This window comes from Stenella coeruleoalba (assembly GCF_951394435.1).
Source record: "Stenella coeruleoalba genome assembly, chromosome: 3".
In the NCBI taxonomy this organism is placed as follows: domain Eukaryota; kingdom Metazoa; phylum Chordata; class Mammalia; order Artiodactyla; family Delphinidae; genus Stenella; species Stenella coeruleoalba.
The window spans coordinates 166,846,939-166,863,591 of NC_137148.1; the positions used below are offsets into that span (position 1 = coordinate 166,846,939).

The following is a 16,653-nucleotide window of genomic DNA, read 5'->3' on the forward strand; positions in this document are numbered from 1 at the left end:
AATAGATAGATAGATAGATAATTAATGAATTAATTAATTTAAAAAAGAAAGAAAGAAAGAAAATACAAGGGACTCCCCTGGTGGTCCAGTGGTTAAGTCTCCGCACTCCCAATGCAGGGGGCCCAGGTTCAATCCCTGGTCAGGGAACTAGATCCTGCATGCTGCAAGTAAAGATCCCGCATGCTGCAACTAAAGGAACCCGCATGTGGCAACAAAGATCCTGCATGAGGCAACGAAGATCCCGCATGCCACAACTAAGACCCGGCACAAATAAATAAATATGTATTAAGGGAATAAAAAAAGGAAGTACGAGAACAGGACGGTGCCTCATAACGCACGCTGTAGAAGAACTAAGGCAGCAGTGACTGGGGTGGGGCCCACCCAGGGGAGGAGGAGGATGGGGCAGGGTGGTCCAGGCGGGACACACAGTGAGGGTGAAGGTCCAGAGGTGGGAACAATCGAGCTGGTCCTGAGGATGAAGAGGAAGATTGTGGCACCAGGAGGAGGTGAGGTCCCAGAGGCCAGCAAGGCCCCGTGGGAGCCACGAAGCCTCAAGGAGGCTGAGAGCCAAGCCCTGACATCCCCTCTCTGGCTCCTGTGAGCACAGGCCAAGGTCAAGGCTGGGAGGGGAGGCTCGTGCACATTCCACACAAGAACAGTCCCCAGCACCCAGGGTTTACGAGGTCCAGGGGTGGTTCCCAAGGAGGAGCAGGGTTCCCCCGTGAGCCACCAAACTTCCTGGTGGCTGCGGTCTAACGTAATTTTTAAACTAAGCCAATTAAAAGTAATGGCTCACTGAGACCTACCTGGACGAGGAGAAGCAGGGCGCCACTGGGCGCTGCCGAAGTCAGAGAATTAGGAACTTATGGTACCAGGGACTCCAGACCCTACAGGAGGCGACAGCCACACCACAGACTCATGGGGTGCCAGGGCCACGAGGAAGTCACCACTACCACCCCATTCCACAGACGAGGAGGCCGAGGCACAGAGAGGGAAGTTACTTGCCCGAGGTCGCGGATAGGAAGGAGTGGCAGCCTGGCTCTGGAGTCCTGTCCCTGAGAACCACCTGAACAAAACTTTAATCTCTAGGAGCAATGCAGCCCCGTGTAGCCCCTAGAAAGCTCTAAAGCCCCAGCCATCACCAAGTCCCACACTGCGCTCAGCTTCCTCCCTCTTATCAGTGTCACCCTCAGCCCTGGTGCCTTGGTGCCTGTCACCTGGGCTCCCCACCTCGAGATCACTGCAGACTCTGCCCTCGCCAGCACAGCACGGCCCTGGGCCAGGCCCCAACACCTCTCACCTGGCTCCAGGCCAACCTCTCCCTGGCCTCCCCACCCACACTCCTGCGCCTGTCCATCCCTCCTCCACAAGGCAGCCAATGGGCTAAGCCGGTCTCTACACACCCTGAATGCCACTCGGGTTCCCAACGCCTGAACCCCTTATCACACCTGCCAGGATGTGCCACCTGCCTCCCAGGCCCTCCCCAGCCTCACCTCACAGCTTCACAACACAGCTGTTGCCCTGCCTAGAATATTCTCCCCGGGCCCCTGGCCCAAAGTAGATCCAGTGTCTGGTATACTCTCCCACAATCCCCTGTGCTTTCCCCTCTCAGCTGGACCACAGCAACCCCGCGTGTGCCGCACCCAACAGGCTGAGCTTAGGAAGGGCCGGGACCCTCGGAGTGCTCACGCTGCCTCCCTGGCATCTGGCCAAGGCCCAGCTCACATCTGCTTGGGACATCAAGAGACTAGGAAGGGACTTCCCTGGAGCGCAGTGGTTAAAAATCCATCTGCCGATGCAGGGGACACGGGTTTGATCCCTGGTCCGGGAAGATCCCACATGCTGCGGAGCAACTAAGCCCGTGCGCCACAGCTACTGAGCCTGCGCTCTAGAGTCTGTGTGCCGCAACTACTGAGCCCGCATGCCACAACTACTGAAGCCCACGCACCTAGAGCCTGTGCTCCACAAGAGAAGCCACCGCAATGAGAAGCCCGCGCACCACAAGAAAGTAGCACCCGCTCGCCGCAACTAGGGAAAGCCCGCACGCAGCATCGAAGATCCAACGCAGCCAAAAAAAAGAGAGACTGGGAATGCCATGGTCGGTGGCGGGAGACTGTGCAAGCTGGGACACAGCAAGAAGCACTCCCACGTGGGACACCCTGGACCCCTCTCCCCCACCCCACACCCCCAGGCCCAGCCCAACAGGATCCAACTATATGTCTCCATCTCCACGGATGCCACCCCATCCCTACTTTCTGGGTCCCCCTGCCCCAGAGCTGGTCCCTGTGGTCTCTTCTCCACCAGTGGCCACAGGATCTGATCAAACCACACCTCGGCCTAAGGCCACACTCCCCCAGAATGAGTTTAAGCCTTGGCTTTCAAGATGGCCCTCCCATGTGCCCTCAGGCAAGGGGCTTGGAAGCTTCAGTTCCCTCCTCTGTAAAGTGGGGTGGCAGGAATGGAGATTTCAGCATCATCGGGGCAGGCGTTGGGCAGATGTGCTCCCACAGGGCTGTCACTTGTCATGTGCTTCTCTTCTCTCCCCCAGCAGAAGGAATTTCAGTTCCTCCAGCAGGCCACACTGGGCCTCGCTGCCTCACGGTCTTCACGCGTACCACTCTCTGCTAGGAGGGAGAGTTTCCCCTCCCCCAACACACCCCAAAGCACCTGTCAGCCTCGGCTCAAACATCACTTCCTCCGAGAAGCCCTGTGATGCTCCCAACCGATGGACTGCGTCACCCCACCACCACCACACATATTCGCATCTGGTGAGGGCCATGTCTATGTGTCTCCCTCCTGCTCTCAACCCAAGTCTCCCCCTACACTGTCCCTCAGCACCAAAAGAAGTACCAAGAGGCAAGGTGACAGGTGGTGGCAGCACCCCTGGTCCTGCTCACCACTGTGCCCCAGCCCTGCGCTAGCTTGCGGCATGCAGCAAGTGCTCACTGGATTATTGCTGGGTGACAGCCACTGGGGAGGTGATGGGGGAGCCCTCCCGCCACGACAATGCCACGGACCTTCTGTTGCAGGAAGCCAGCCAACCTGTTCCCCAAACAGCAAGCTGTCCCCAAACAGGCTGGCAGCAAGCACAGACCCACAGCCAATGGGATGGTACCACTACTGTTCTACGGGCTGTACGTGTACTGAATAATACGGTCTTCATGGCAACCGACAAAGGCAGTACTATTATTATCTTCACTGTCCAGACAGGAAACACAGCTGTGAGCAGCAGTCCCTCCCCAGGGACCAGACAGCCAGTAAGCTACAAAGCCAGGATCTGAACCTGGGCAGTATTAGCTCTCAGCCCCCACCCACCAGGGCAGAGGTTTTCCCAATGTAGTTTTCCCAAAAGCATCAGCATGACCTGGGAACTCATTAAAAATGCAGATTCTCACCCCTCCACCCCCCACCAACCTACTGAATGTGAAACAGAAACCCAATAGGCCAAGCCCTATGTGACTCTAACCCCGCTGACATCTGAAAACCTGCGGCCCTGTCGCTGCCCTTCCTGGCACAGCTGATTGGACACCTGAACCCAGAGGAGGCAGCCTATTGGCTTGCCCGTGGCGGGCGCTGGACCAATCAACTGCCGTCTCTCACTGGTGTCCTGCCCTCCTGCAGGTGGATTGGGTGAAGGCCCGGAGGATGAAGGTGAGATGAAGGGACTAGAACCAGCTGAGAGTGGAGTCTGAGGTCTGACCCCACCTGGGTACTCATCCCAGGTGAAAGGCAGGTAACCTGGTTAAACCTCAGTTTCCCAATCTGTAAAATGGGAATATGTCAGCTGCCTTCCCCGAGTGGGGGTGTTTAACATGGCCTGTGGTGACGCTGGCACAGCGAGTGCGGAACCGACCATGGCTGACATTCCAGGTCAGTGGGGAAGCAGCATGGAGACCCCCTGAGGGCTCTGGAGAGAAGAGAGGCCCCACCCCCAACGGCTCCCCTCTCCCCTTCCAGCCTCTGACCTGAGATGCTTTACAAGGAAGCCAAGTGGGTTTCAAGCTGGGAGAGATGCCCATGTTATGTCAGAATTGTGTGGGAAGAACGGAGGCCGCCGAGGGAAAGACAGAAAAAAATCTACATGTGGGCCACTCTATATTCAACAGGCTGGGTCTCTCCCAAAAGTCAGTGTTGTAGTTTAAAAAGAAACGGTGGGGGAAAAAAAAAAAGAAACGGTGGGGATGCTGCTCTAATGAAAAGAGGAGACACGACAATGAAGGGTAGTGTGGGACTGATCAGAGCAGCTGTAGAACCAGCCAGGGAAGATATCTGGGGGACAATTGGCAACATGAGTATGGACTGGGTGTAAGATAACAGGCAGAAATGATGACTTTTCTTGGGTGTGGTTCTGTGAGTGTAAGAGAGTGTCCTTATTGCAAAGGGAGATGCACTGAAGCATTTCGGGTTGACGTGTCACAGTGTCTGCTATTGATTCTGAAAGTGTTCAGCAAAAACGTGTCATGTACGACAGAGCCAGAAATATGGCACCTGATGGCCTGGTCACAGCTGAGGATGCTGGGGGCGGGTGGAGGTGCTCAATGAACTGTGCTTCAACTTCCCTGCATACAAGGAAAAAGTGAATTCAAACCCAAATGGCAGCCTAGGACCCGAGACTCATCAGAAGGCCCCTGGCTCCCGCTGGGCACCGCATCCACGTTCGCTTCCTGTTTGGGCTACAAGCCACCCCATCGTACCTGTTTTTGAGAAGATGAGCTGCAGGATGAGAGGCCGCCGAGTGACGATTCCTGAACCTCGGGGAAGGAAGTCCCTGTGGGAGGGGGAAAGGGTCAGAAATTACTCACGAGGCCAGCTTGCAGGGGGGGCAGGAAGTGTGGCCACATGGAGTGGAGCAATCCCCTCTTGCAATCTGGGTGATCTCAGCAAAGACACCAACCCCAGCAGGGTACCCGGGAACGCTCTGGCCTTGGAGGGTCTTGAGGCCACAGAGGAATTGGGGAGGGGCTGGATTGGAGGTTAGCGACAAACGGAACCATTTCCCTCCAGCTGGCTATGCTCCAGACCCAGCATGCCCAAAGAGCCCTTTCCCTGCCAAATATTTGAACCCCCAGACCCAAAAGAGATCAGTACATTTCTTCTTCTTCTTCTTTTTTTTTTTTTTTTTTTTGCCACACCGTGTGGCATGCAGGATCTTAGTTCCCTGACCAGGGATTGAACCCGTGTCCCCTGCGGTGCAAGTGCGGAGTCTTAACCACTGGACTGCCCGGGGAAGTCCCCAGATCAGTACATTTCCCACCTACATTTTTAAAAGTAATATAATGCCATACATATGATATAAAGACTAAAATAAAAGGAAAATATTTAATGACAAAACACGATGTGTTTCATGTCCCAAAAGGACAAATCGATAGAGGCGTGGAGTGGATCAGTGGTTGCCCCAGGGGTGGGAAACTGAGAGCAGAGAGGCTTTCTGGAGTGATGGAAATGTCCTAAAGCTGGACTGCAGTGCTGTTTACTAATACTTACTATACATTTACTAAAAATCACTGCATTTGAAATGGGTGAATTTCCTAGCATGTAAATGAGCCCTCAATAAACCTGTTTAATAAAAGTATATATATATGCTATGTATTTCACTATGGAAATACACAGGCACTACCTGCACTGACTTACACTAATACACCTGGATTCATGCAAAGTGGGAAAGCCGGGAGCCACCCTGGACCATTAAGAAAGGAAAGCAAGGGAATTCCCTGGCAGTCCAGTGGTTAGGACTCCGCGTTTTCACTGCTGAAGGCCCAGGTTAGATCCCTGGTGGGGGAACTAAGATCCCACAAGCCGCATGGGCGCGGCCAAAAAAAAAAAAGGAAAGCAAAAGAGCAGGGGTCCAGGCAGGCACAAAAGAAGCAACATTTTCAGAGATCACCAAAGCCAGGCAAAGGATTCTTTGTTGTTCCATGTAAAATGGAGCAAGGTTCTGGGCTCAGGGAATTTTAAACAAGTTTTGCACCCAGATAAACATTCGGATTATCTGAAATTTGTGCAGAACACTGGGCAGGTGTGTTTCATACAGGCAAGCATCCTTGGTGCCACACCACTCCCCGGAACTGTGACAACCAGTGTCTCAGGGGCACCCTACCTGTATCGGGAACACCAGAGAGAGCCCCAGGGGAGGTTGCTGGTTCTCAGCATGGGCTGGGCGTCGGAACCCCTGGGAACCTGTTAGCCCAGTGGGCGGAATGAGGGAGGAGGCGCGCCCTCACCGCACGCCAAGCACTATGAGGGTCGCGCCCCATCGGCCTGTGGGCGGTCCCACCACGCTTATGCAGCGCCTCCTCTGGCTGGGCACAGGGACACGGCAGTGACCACGCAGCAGGTCGGCCTGTGAGATGAGGGACATCCCAGGGGCAGATCGGCTCCGGAGGTCCTATGGGGGTGCCGCTGTGAGCAGCAGAGTGGGGCGCTGGAGTGGACAAGTGAACGGGCCCAGAGAGGGGTGGGGTGACGGTGGTGCTGGAGGTCACGGGGAGAAGGCTGGTCGTCATTCTTAGAGCAAGGCCACTTGCTGTCACTGTTAAGGGACAGTCAGATCATAACCCTGTGTGCTTTTAAAGGTATGTGGCTTTAAAAGACCCCTCCGGGGACTTCCCTGGTGGTGGTCCAGTGGTTAAGACTCTGCGCTTCCAATGCAGGGGACACGAATTCGATCCCTGGTCGGGGAACTAAGATCCCACATGCCACGTGGCACGGCCAAAAAATAAAAACAATAAAAAATAAATAAAATAAAAGACCCCTCTGGCAGCTTCAGGGGTGAGGGTGGGAGCCAAGAGGCAGGCAGTAGGCAACTGCACACAGAGGGAAGAATGCCCCAAGGGCACACATAAGCCCCAGGGGGGATAAAGCCCACAGCCCCTGGCGGCAGGCATGGTCAACCCTCCACAGGCCTCAGATGCTCCCCATGGAGCCACATTCCTGAGGATGACAAAGAACCCTGCCCTGCTCGGGGAGTACTTCACACCTGCGTGAAGCCCTGAGCGTGACTCCCATTCTCCCATTTGGCAGGTGAGGAGACTGAGGAGCAGCAAGGATTTGTGACCTGGCCAAGGTCACAAGCTTGTTCACTCAAGTATTACTCACACGTACTGAGCACCTTGGAGGTGCTGGGGACACCAGTGCCAACCTCCTGACAGGAACCACGTGAGACGGTGTGGGTGGGGACAAAGAAGACACATCATGGGGGTAAGAGGGCTTTGGTCAGTGACCGAACAAGACAGGAGCAGCATGTGAATGGAATCCCCAATGTCCCGCCCATGCGGCTCCTCCACGCTGTCGTGTGTGATCAGGGCCGGTTCCTTTTCCTAGCTGACCCGTGAGCCACTGCGTGGATGGTCCACAGTCTGTTCATCTGCTCGCAAGCTGATGCGGCTTTTGGTGGGGAGCGAGGGGTTGTCTTTCCAGCTCGGGGCCATTACAAATAAAGCTGCTATGAACATTCTCATCCATGCCTTTTGTTGACATATGCCCTTGTTTCTCTTGCTGAGTCACAGGGCAGACCTAACCCTGAACAGGCAAAACTAGTTTCTGCTGATAGAAATCAGAGCAGTTGGTCCCCTCTGGTGGAACTGACTAGACAGGGCAGGAGGGGACTTTGTGGGGTGATGACAACGCCCTCTATCTTGATCTGACCAGTGCATGCATTTATTTTTAAAATGAAGGTGTACATGTAAGATTAGGACAATTTACCATATCTAAGTTCAATCTCAAGCTCACAAGCACAAGGAGGCCCAGGAACACGCACTCGTGAAGACTTCAGATACAAAGCACAGAGAAAGCAAGCACTCCATTAAAATTTGCCCACAAAAACATTATAATCTGGGCTTCCCTGGTGGCGCAGTGGTTGAGAGTCCGCCTGCGGATGCAGGGGACGTGGGTTCGTGCCCCGGTCCGGGAAAATCCCACATGCCACAGAGCGGCTGGGCCCGTGAGCCATGGCCGCTGAGCCTGCGTGTCCGGAGCCTGTGCTCCGCAATGGGAGAGGCCACAACAGTGAGACACCTGCGTACCGCAAAAAAAAAAAAAAACACATTATAATCTTACTAGTTTCCCAGTAATAGCTCAGATGTAAAGAACTTTAAAGCCCATGGGGGAGACTAATTATATTATGGCCCATTCGTGTCACTGTGCAGCCACACACACGTACACACACACACACACCCAAAAACAACAACAAAAAAGAGCTTTTTATCTCCTGACATGGAATTTCCTTCTGGGTGTATTAAGTGCGGAAAACAAAACGTGTGGAACAGTGTGTTTTGTAAGTAAATAAAAAGCCTCAACACAGAGCCCAGGGTGGCTGGGGCCTGTTGCAGGGGGTTAGGGTGGGGGAGAGGCACTGCACTGTTTTGGAACATCTCTGAATTCTGCATCATCCGCATGGATTACTGACTCCAAAAAACAATTTTTTTAAGAGTAGCTAACAGTTGTCGAGAGCTCACTGTATGCCAGGCAAAACGCTGAGAACTTTCCGTGCCCCTAAATGGGTTCATTTAACCATGACAAGATCCAACAAGGTGGTCTGTGAGCTCCATTTTACGGAGGTCACTAGGCCCAGAGGTTGGGCAACTGCCCACGGTCACTTGGCAACCAGGGGTGGCAGGAGTGTAGACTGAAACCCATGGGGTCTGAGCTTCTGACCACCAAGGCCCCCGGCCTCTGGGCCTGCATGTCTGCCATGGAAGCTACAGGCATCTCCCCGGCAAGGACCAGGCTTTCCGCCACTGGTGTTGACACGTGCTGTCCTGTGACTGCTCGGGGTATGTCCAGGAGGCCCAGGCACCGTGAGCACGATGGTGACACCACACACAACAGACAATGCGAGCCTCAGAAGAACACGAGGGCCAGAGTGATGAGAGCTCTGGGCCCTCGCAGGGGAAGGCTGCGACTTGGGCTGGGACGTGTATCCAGAAGCCGACGGACTGCAACACCCACCCTCAGCCTCAACAGTCCCTGAAAAGCAGCCCCCCAGAAATCTCGGAGGGGCTCAGTAAGGAGGCTCCTGCCCGGCTGTGCCGTAAGGCCCACCCACAGGGTTTCCTGGCACGCAGCAGCAGGAGCACCCTTGGGGCCCTCCTGGCCTGGGTGGTGGAAGGAGACCGCCTCCCCCAAGCAGCTCTGCCCGCAACACTGACTGTCCACTTATCAGGAGGCGACTTTCAAGCTTCAGTCATCAGCTTCCTCCTCCCTGACCCCACCCACACTCCACTGGTCACCAAGTCCCTCCCTCTGACTCAAAGTGCCCACCCCCTCCTCTCTCTTCCCAGCTGCTACAAGGGCCACTGTGCCCCGAGGTGGCCCTGCATGCTGTGTGACCTTGGGCCAGCTTCCCAGCCTCTCTGATCTGGGTTTCCTAGTTAGTAATGGGGAAACTCCTCTCACCTCAGAGGGCAGCTAGGTAGCAAAACAGGCCGCCCATGACTCGTGCCCCACAGCTCTGGCTCAAACGACACCTCCCTAGGGAGATTTCTCCCACCCTCATTCACTGCTCCACCCGCCCCCCCATCTTCCTCCCGTGCCTCATTTTTCTCCAAAGCACTAACCCCTTGTATGTCATTTATCTGCTTCTTGTCTGCCCCTCACCACCCCCATGTCAGCTCCCCAGAACAGGATCTAGGGTTTATTCTGCTCCCTGGTACACAGTAAGTGCTCAATAAGTGTTAACTATGGTCATTTAAGCACCATCCCTGGCCTCTAAGCCATTGGGCCCACCCCTGGTCCCAGGCTTCTGACCCATCCTCCTCTCAGGCTATATGTGGTCATCCTCCTAAAACAGAGACCTGGGCCTCCAAGCCTCCCTCCTGCAGAGGTCACATGACCAATCCCAGGTTTGACAGGGTCCCCCACCTGCCCATCCCACCACCCCCCCAGGGCTGCCCCCTGGTAGCCGCCCCCCACCCACCGGCCCGAGCCTCTGGGTTGTTCCCTGCACTGCTGGCCTCCAAGCCTTTGCAAGGGCTGTTCCCTCTGCCTTCCTCTCAGGCTCTGCAGATGCAGCGGATCGCACCTCTCCCTCCCAGATGCATGCCCCTTCCCACTACCACCAACTTGGCCTCCAGTGGAGGTCTAGTCCTGTGTCAGGATGGGACCTCTTCACCTAAACTGGTCACCACTGGATCTCCAGCACCTAGAACAGAGCCTGTCATACAGCAGGTGCTCATTAAATGTTGAATGGACAGAAGGAACGTGGACGCTGGAGCCAGATGGCCTGGCTTCAAAGCCCAGATCTGCTCCCACCCTGGGCAGGTCTCTGTCCTTTCTGGGCACTGGCCCAGCCACCTGTGGGATGGGAGGACGCCGCCCATCCACTGGGATACGTGACCTGGCAAAAGTCACTTCACCCTCTTGGAGCCTCAGTTTCCAGGCTCTAAAATGGGCTGTCTCTCCCTAGAAGGTGATGAGGGCTCCGGGAAAGGCAGTAGGGGGCAGGGAGGGGAAGGGCGCAACAGGAGGTGGCACCGTGGGCCACTCAGAAGCCCAGGCTGTTTATTTACTGTCTTCTGAATGGAGCACAAGGCCTCTCCAGGAGCACTTTGACTTGCAGTCCCCAGGAGGGTAGAGATGCAGGAACAATGGAGACTAAAACCCCAGGAGAGGGAAAACAAACACAAAAGCCGGCAGAGGATGAGTCAGCCCGAAGCCAGAGCCTGTGAGGGCCCAGGCAAGGGCCCCACGCTGGGATCCCCTCCTCCTCATCAATTCCTCAAGGGTCACCCAAAGCCTCAGTGGGGCTGGGAGACCACACACAATGCCAGCCACAGCAAGAGCCCCTGGGCAGAAGCATGTGCCCCAGGGTCATGTCTGGCCTGACTCTCTCAGGCTCTCACAAGAGTCCATACAGGGAACCCTGGCCACCCACCCGGCCCAGCTCTAACCCCATTTTAGGTAACATCTCAGTAAACCCCCTAGCAACGCCAAAGGAATGATGCCAGGGTCAATACGCCCATTTCACAGATGGGTAGACTAAGGCTCAGTTTCGAGACCTGCAAAAGCCACTCAGCAAGGAAGGAGCAGAATCAGGATGGGAACCTGGGTGGGACACCAATGAGTCAGAGCCCCCAGTCACCCCCACCTGCCTGGGGGGACTCCTCTGTAGTTTTTTTTTTTTTTTTTTCGGCTCCGGACGCGCAGGCTCAGCGGCCATGGCTCACGGGCCCAGCCACTCCACGACATGTGGGATCCTCCCGGACCGGGGCACGAACCCGTGTCCCCTGCATCAGCAGGCGGACTCTCAACCACTGCGCCACCGGGGAAGCCCCTCCTCTGTAATTTTGCTAGAACAGAAGCAGAGGTCATCATCGCTCAGTCTCCGAGGCCACAACATCCGGCCTGTGCACACGCCCTTGGTCCCTGCCCTGGTCCCTGCCTCGTCCACATCCCCTCTCGATACCATCCAACAGTAACCATCGGCTACCTGGAGCCCAGCCTGCACTCAGTGTCCCTAGCATGTGCCACAGTGTCCTTGTGGTCCCCCCAAGGGCCAGGTACGGTGATTATGCCCCGACTCAGACCACAGACCAGGGGGTCCTCCTGTCTCCCATCCCCCACCCCGCCAGGCGGCAAGTCCTGCAGATTCCACCTCCAAATGGAGCCTGAATGGGCCTACTTTTCTCCACATCCAAGGCCTTCAGCCTGGCCCACCAGCGCTTGCCTGGACCAGTGCAGTGGCTGCCTCTCAGGCTGCCCACCACAAGTCAGGGCATGACCCACTCTGTTCAGAGCCCTCCCAGGGCTACTACCTCACTCAGGTTAAAAGCCCAAGCCTGAGGACTTCCCTGGTGGTCCAGTGGTTAAGACCCCGCACTTCCACTGCAGGGGGCACGGGTCTGATCCCTGACAGGGGAACTAAGACCCTGCACGCCATGAAGTTTGGCCAAGGGGGAAAAAAAAAAAAAAAGTTCAAGTCCTCCCTGTGGCCCATGTGACCCGCCCTGCGTGATCTTTCCAGTCACCTCCCTGCCCTCACCTCCTCCTTTTCTCCCCTCAATGACTTAGTTCCTGCCACACTGGCCTCCTCCATGTTCTCCAAACACACCAGGCACAGTGTGCCTCAGGGCCTTTGCACGGGCTGCTCCCTAGACCTGGAACCCTCTCCCTGCAGCATTCACAAGGCCAGCTGGCAACTCCTGGCCAAACGGTCTCCTCCCTGCGCCCACCCCCTGATATGGAGCAGCTCCCCGCTGTCACCCACCATCCTGCTCAATTCTCACTTCTACTCATAACCGCCCCCTTCTGGTTTACTGATTTGTTCACATGGCTGTGGTTTATCCCTTCCCACCTACCCGCCCATTAGAAGAGTGGCAGCCTCACGGGGAAAGGGTCCTCTGCCTGGCACGAGGCAGGGGACCAATGCTTGTGGGACGAAGGACCAAACCTGCCATTGTACAGATGAGGAGACTGAGGCTCGGATGACGATGGGACGATGGGATAGGTTGTGGGTGCCCCCCGCCGGCTTTCATCATCTCACTTCCAGGTGTCACCCTTCACAAAATTCCCAGCAGGCTCCTCCCTGCTCAGGAATCCTGCAGGTTCGCCAGGCACTCAGCCATAGGGTCACTTGCTCTGTGGTCTCATCTGGCAGCCAGGCCAGGAGCAAAAGCAGGAAGTGGCCCACAGTATACAGCAGCCCTGGCTCTGGGCCTTTCAGACCCCGGCTGGAATCCTTTCTGGACAACCTGTGCAGGTGGGGTGACATCTTTGTGCCTCAGATTCCTCATCTGTTAAGTGAGGTAAGGTAGAGTGGAAGGTTTGCAAAAGTTCTTACCACGGTGCCCAAAAGAGACCATCTGCCCCATGCAGTCGAAGAAAAACTCAACACAATATGAGATCACATCCCTCCTCTGCTCCAAAGTGCTCCCTGTGGCTTCCGAGGCCCTGGGCAATCACCCCATCACCTCCCTTCCCTCACCCCTACCTTCACTTCGCGCACTCCCTCTGGCCACACTGGTGGTCAAGGTACAGCAAGCAGGCCGAAGCAATTCCTGCATCAGGGCCTTTGCACATGCTCATTCTCTGCCTGGAATGACCTTCTCCCTGGAGCCTCTCCATAATCCTGGCTTCCTCTGGTCACTCAGGACTCAACTCAGATGCCACCTCCTCTGAGAGGCCTGACTGTCCTCTTCTGACCCTTCCTGCCCCACGTCACCAGGTTTTCATTCTCCTGAGTGGGTCTGCAAGGACGGCCACTCCCTGCGGCAGTACTTTCCAGAGTGAAACCCATTAACAACCTAGAGGTCCGTCAGCAGGCAATTGGCTAAATCAAGCTTGGAACTGGCCCAGGGAGCAATCCAGGCCGTAGTGCTGAAAGCAAAGCGTGACATGCAGAACCGTTTGTGTCCTCCATTTTTTTTTCCTGCCTGTGTAGGGACAGTAAGTTTGGAGGTGACACCCTGAGCCCTTCATGGAGGTCGTCTATGGAGTGAGAATAGAAAACCTTCTGTTTCTTACAGTCTCCAATGTGATTTGGATTTTGGTCTTTTATAACTTTTTAAATAACTTTTATAACAGGCAAGTATTAATTTGTAACTTTAACGTTTTTTTTTCTTCCGGCCACACCGTGCGGCTTGTGGGGGCCCTGGGCAGTGGAAGCACAGAGTCCTAACCACTGGACCACCAGGGAATTCCCACTAATTCATAACTTTCCATTTGTACTGAGGCTCCAAAGCAACTGGTCAGCCAAGCCACATTTTCAAGGGTGATGGGGAAACCACCAGTTTTTGGGGAGCTGAGCTCTCAACTCCACCCTCGCGGGCGTCCCTCTGACACCTCCTCACGGCTCTACACTGCAGCAGGTGGCCTGACTTGCGCAGTGTTGGCCGTGCGACCTTGGCAGCAAAGTCACTCATGTTCTGGGCTCGGTGTCCTCACCCGTAAAATGGGATGTGCTGGGCGAGGGAGGAGACATCGCAGGTGCTGGGGAGGTGGTGGGCGCTCGCCGTGAATCTGTAGCCCCTGGACGGTGGTCAGCCACATGTGGATTTCTAGCTCTGTATACATCGCCACCCAGAGGGGCCCAACCGAACGCAGGGGCAGGGTGTTGGTAAATACGTGGAAAGGAAAGCCAGGCAGCGCCCCAGCCCACTGCCAGCATTCCAGAGCCTTCCTCCTTGCAGGCTTCCTTCAAGCAAGAGGGTGGGCATTGGCCTCTGGGGATAAGTGCACCCCCTCCGCACCCCGTCTCCTTCCCAGAGCCTCTGCCAGCATGATGGGGTGTCACACTGTGAGGAACCCTCAAGGCAGACCAGGGGCACAGGGACACACGAGACAGGACGGGCTTCCCGCCCTTCCCTGGGTGGTCTCTTTCCCACCTCCTAGGGCCCACCTCTCAGCAAATCCTGTCGCCACTGCCTTCAACAGACCCAGATGCATCCCCTTCTCTCCTGCTTGGTCCCAACATCCTTAGGCTAAGTCCCCTGGGTCACAGCCACACTCCCCCACCCACGTCTCCCTCTCCCGGCCCCGTATGTTCTTAGCCCAGCAGCCAGGGAGAGCTTTTCAAACCGCCCGTCACGTGCTTAAAACCCGCCTGTAGCTTCCCGCACACCCTGGGACAAAATCTGTGGCCTCCCCGCAGCCCACAAGGCCCTGCCTGAACCAGCGCCCCACTGCTCCCTACCATTCCCTCCTCTCCCACCTCAAGGCCCTGCTGGCTGAGGCCTCCACCTGGGCTGCTCTGCCACCAGACACGCCAGAGCGCCCTCCACTCTTCCTTCGGACGCTGGCCGGACGGCACCTCCTGGGAGAGGCTGCCCTCACCACCTCCCCGGGCCGGGCTCTGCACCCCTCCACGCTTCCTTCCTGCTCACTGGTCCTCCGCCGCAGACCGTCAGCCCCGTGAGGACAGGGATGCCTGTCTGCTTTGTTCACTGCCGGTGTCTGGCACACAGCAAGTGCTCAGTAAATGCCTGCTGAGGAGCAAACAGCAAGCCCGGCTGGCATCTCTGGGGTACGACATGCAGGCCCTGAGCTGGCCTCTGCACACGCAAGTCCCTGTTTCACTCTCACGGACACTCTCACCCACGCCGTTTCTCAGATGGGGAAACTGAGGCGAGAGAGGTTAGGTCATCACCTAGACCAAAGCCTCACAGCTAACAGCACACCCCTCTTCCCCAACCACTGAGGCACCCATCCAGCTGGACTCGTTCCTGTCCCCACTGTCAGGCACCATCCCAGTCACTATACCACACATCCGGAAATGAAGATGGAAAGGAGCCCTGAATGCTGAAGGCAGGACAGTCAGGCACGGCTGCCTGGGGAGACAGGAGAGCCAAGTGTGGTGGTGCAGAGCACAGTCTGCAGCCAGATAGCTCAGCCACAGCCTTGCTGTGGGACCTGGGTGAAGGTCAGGACTTCCCCGGGCCTCAGTTTCTCCATCTGTAAAATGGACCTAATAACAGTGCCCACCCCGTCAGGTCATTGGCAGGACTAGGACAAGTCACATGAAGCCCAATGCCCGGCACACGTAGGGCCCTGTTCCACAGGACAGTTCACAAGGGTGATGCGGATGGAGGGGGGGTGTCACCCCCTGGCACCACAGACCCTCCTTGGTACCCCCAGAAGGTCTCTGGCAAGATGATCCTATATCTGCTCCCTCTCCAACACAGCAGCCCCCTTCCAGGGATCAGCCCTGAGCCTAGCAGATGTGCAAGCTGGTCGACCCCCAAGGCTCTGTCAGGAGGAGAAAACTGGAAACAACCTAAAAGCTCATTCGGAAAACAACCTTATGGTTACCAAAGAGGAGAGAGGGGTCAGGGTGGGGGGGATAAATTAGGAGTTTGGGATTAACATACACACACTACTATAGGAAACAGATAAACAACAAGGAACAGGGAACTATATTCAATATCTTGTAATAACCTCTAATGGAAAAGAATCTGGAGAAGAATATATACTATATGTATAACTGAATCACTTTGCTGTATACCTGAAACTAATACAACATTGTAAATCAACTATACTTCTACTTAAAAAACAAAAACAAACAAAAAAAACTCATGCAGGAGAGTGACCGGATTTAGTGGGACTGAGGAATACTACACAGCCGTAAAGAAAGCACAGGGCAAGGGAAATACAGCCGAGTCAACGATAATAGTTGGAGACATCAATACCCCACCTTCAATAATGGATCGGGACTTCCCTGGCGGTCCAGTGGTTAGGACTCCACGTTTTCACTGCGTGGGGCCTGGGTTCAATCCCCAGTCAGGGAACTAAGATCCCGCAAGCCGCATGAGGCAGCCAAAAAAACAAACAAACAAAAAATGATAGAACAATGGACAAAAGATCAACAAGGAAACAGAAAACATGAACACCACCATAAACCAACAAGACCTGAAGGCATGTATAGAGCACTCCACCCAGCAAGAACAGAATACACATTCTTATCAAAGGCACATGGAACATTCTCTCCAGGATAGGCCATATTTGAGGTCATAAAACAGGACTCATTAACTGTGAAAGGACTGAATGAAATCATACGAAGTAGGTTCTCTGACCACAATGGAGTCAAGTTAGAAAACAGTAACAGAAGGAAAGTTTGAGACATTCACAAACATGTGGAAATTAAACAATACATTCCTGAACAGCGAATGAGTCAAAGAAGAAATCACAAGGGAAATTAGAAAAATACTTTAAGATGAATGAAAA

The 16,653-nt window shown here is 55.1% G+C and overlaps 1 protein-coding gene across 9 annotated transcripts in view; it reads right to left on the reverse strand.

The window, feature by feature from the left end:
* The window catches only part of DNM2 (dynamin 2), a 93,219-nt gene that overhangs the window by 54,665 nt on the left and 21,901 nt on the right, over nucleotides 1-16,653 (reverse strand). For all 9 annotated transcript variants that reach the window (XM_079915534.1, XM_079915533.1, XM_079915532.1 and 6 more), the window contains exon 2: nucleotides 4,695-4,768. In XM_079915534.1, the coding sequence (XP_079771660.1) occupies nucleotides 4,695-4,768 (74 nt within the window). The remainder of the gene's footprint in view (nucleotides 1-4,694; nucleotides 4,769-16,653) is intronic.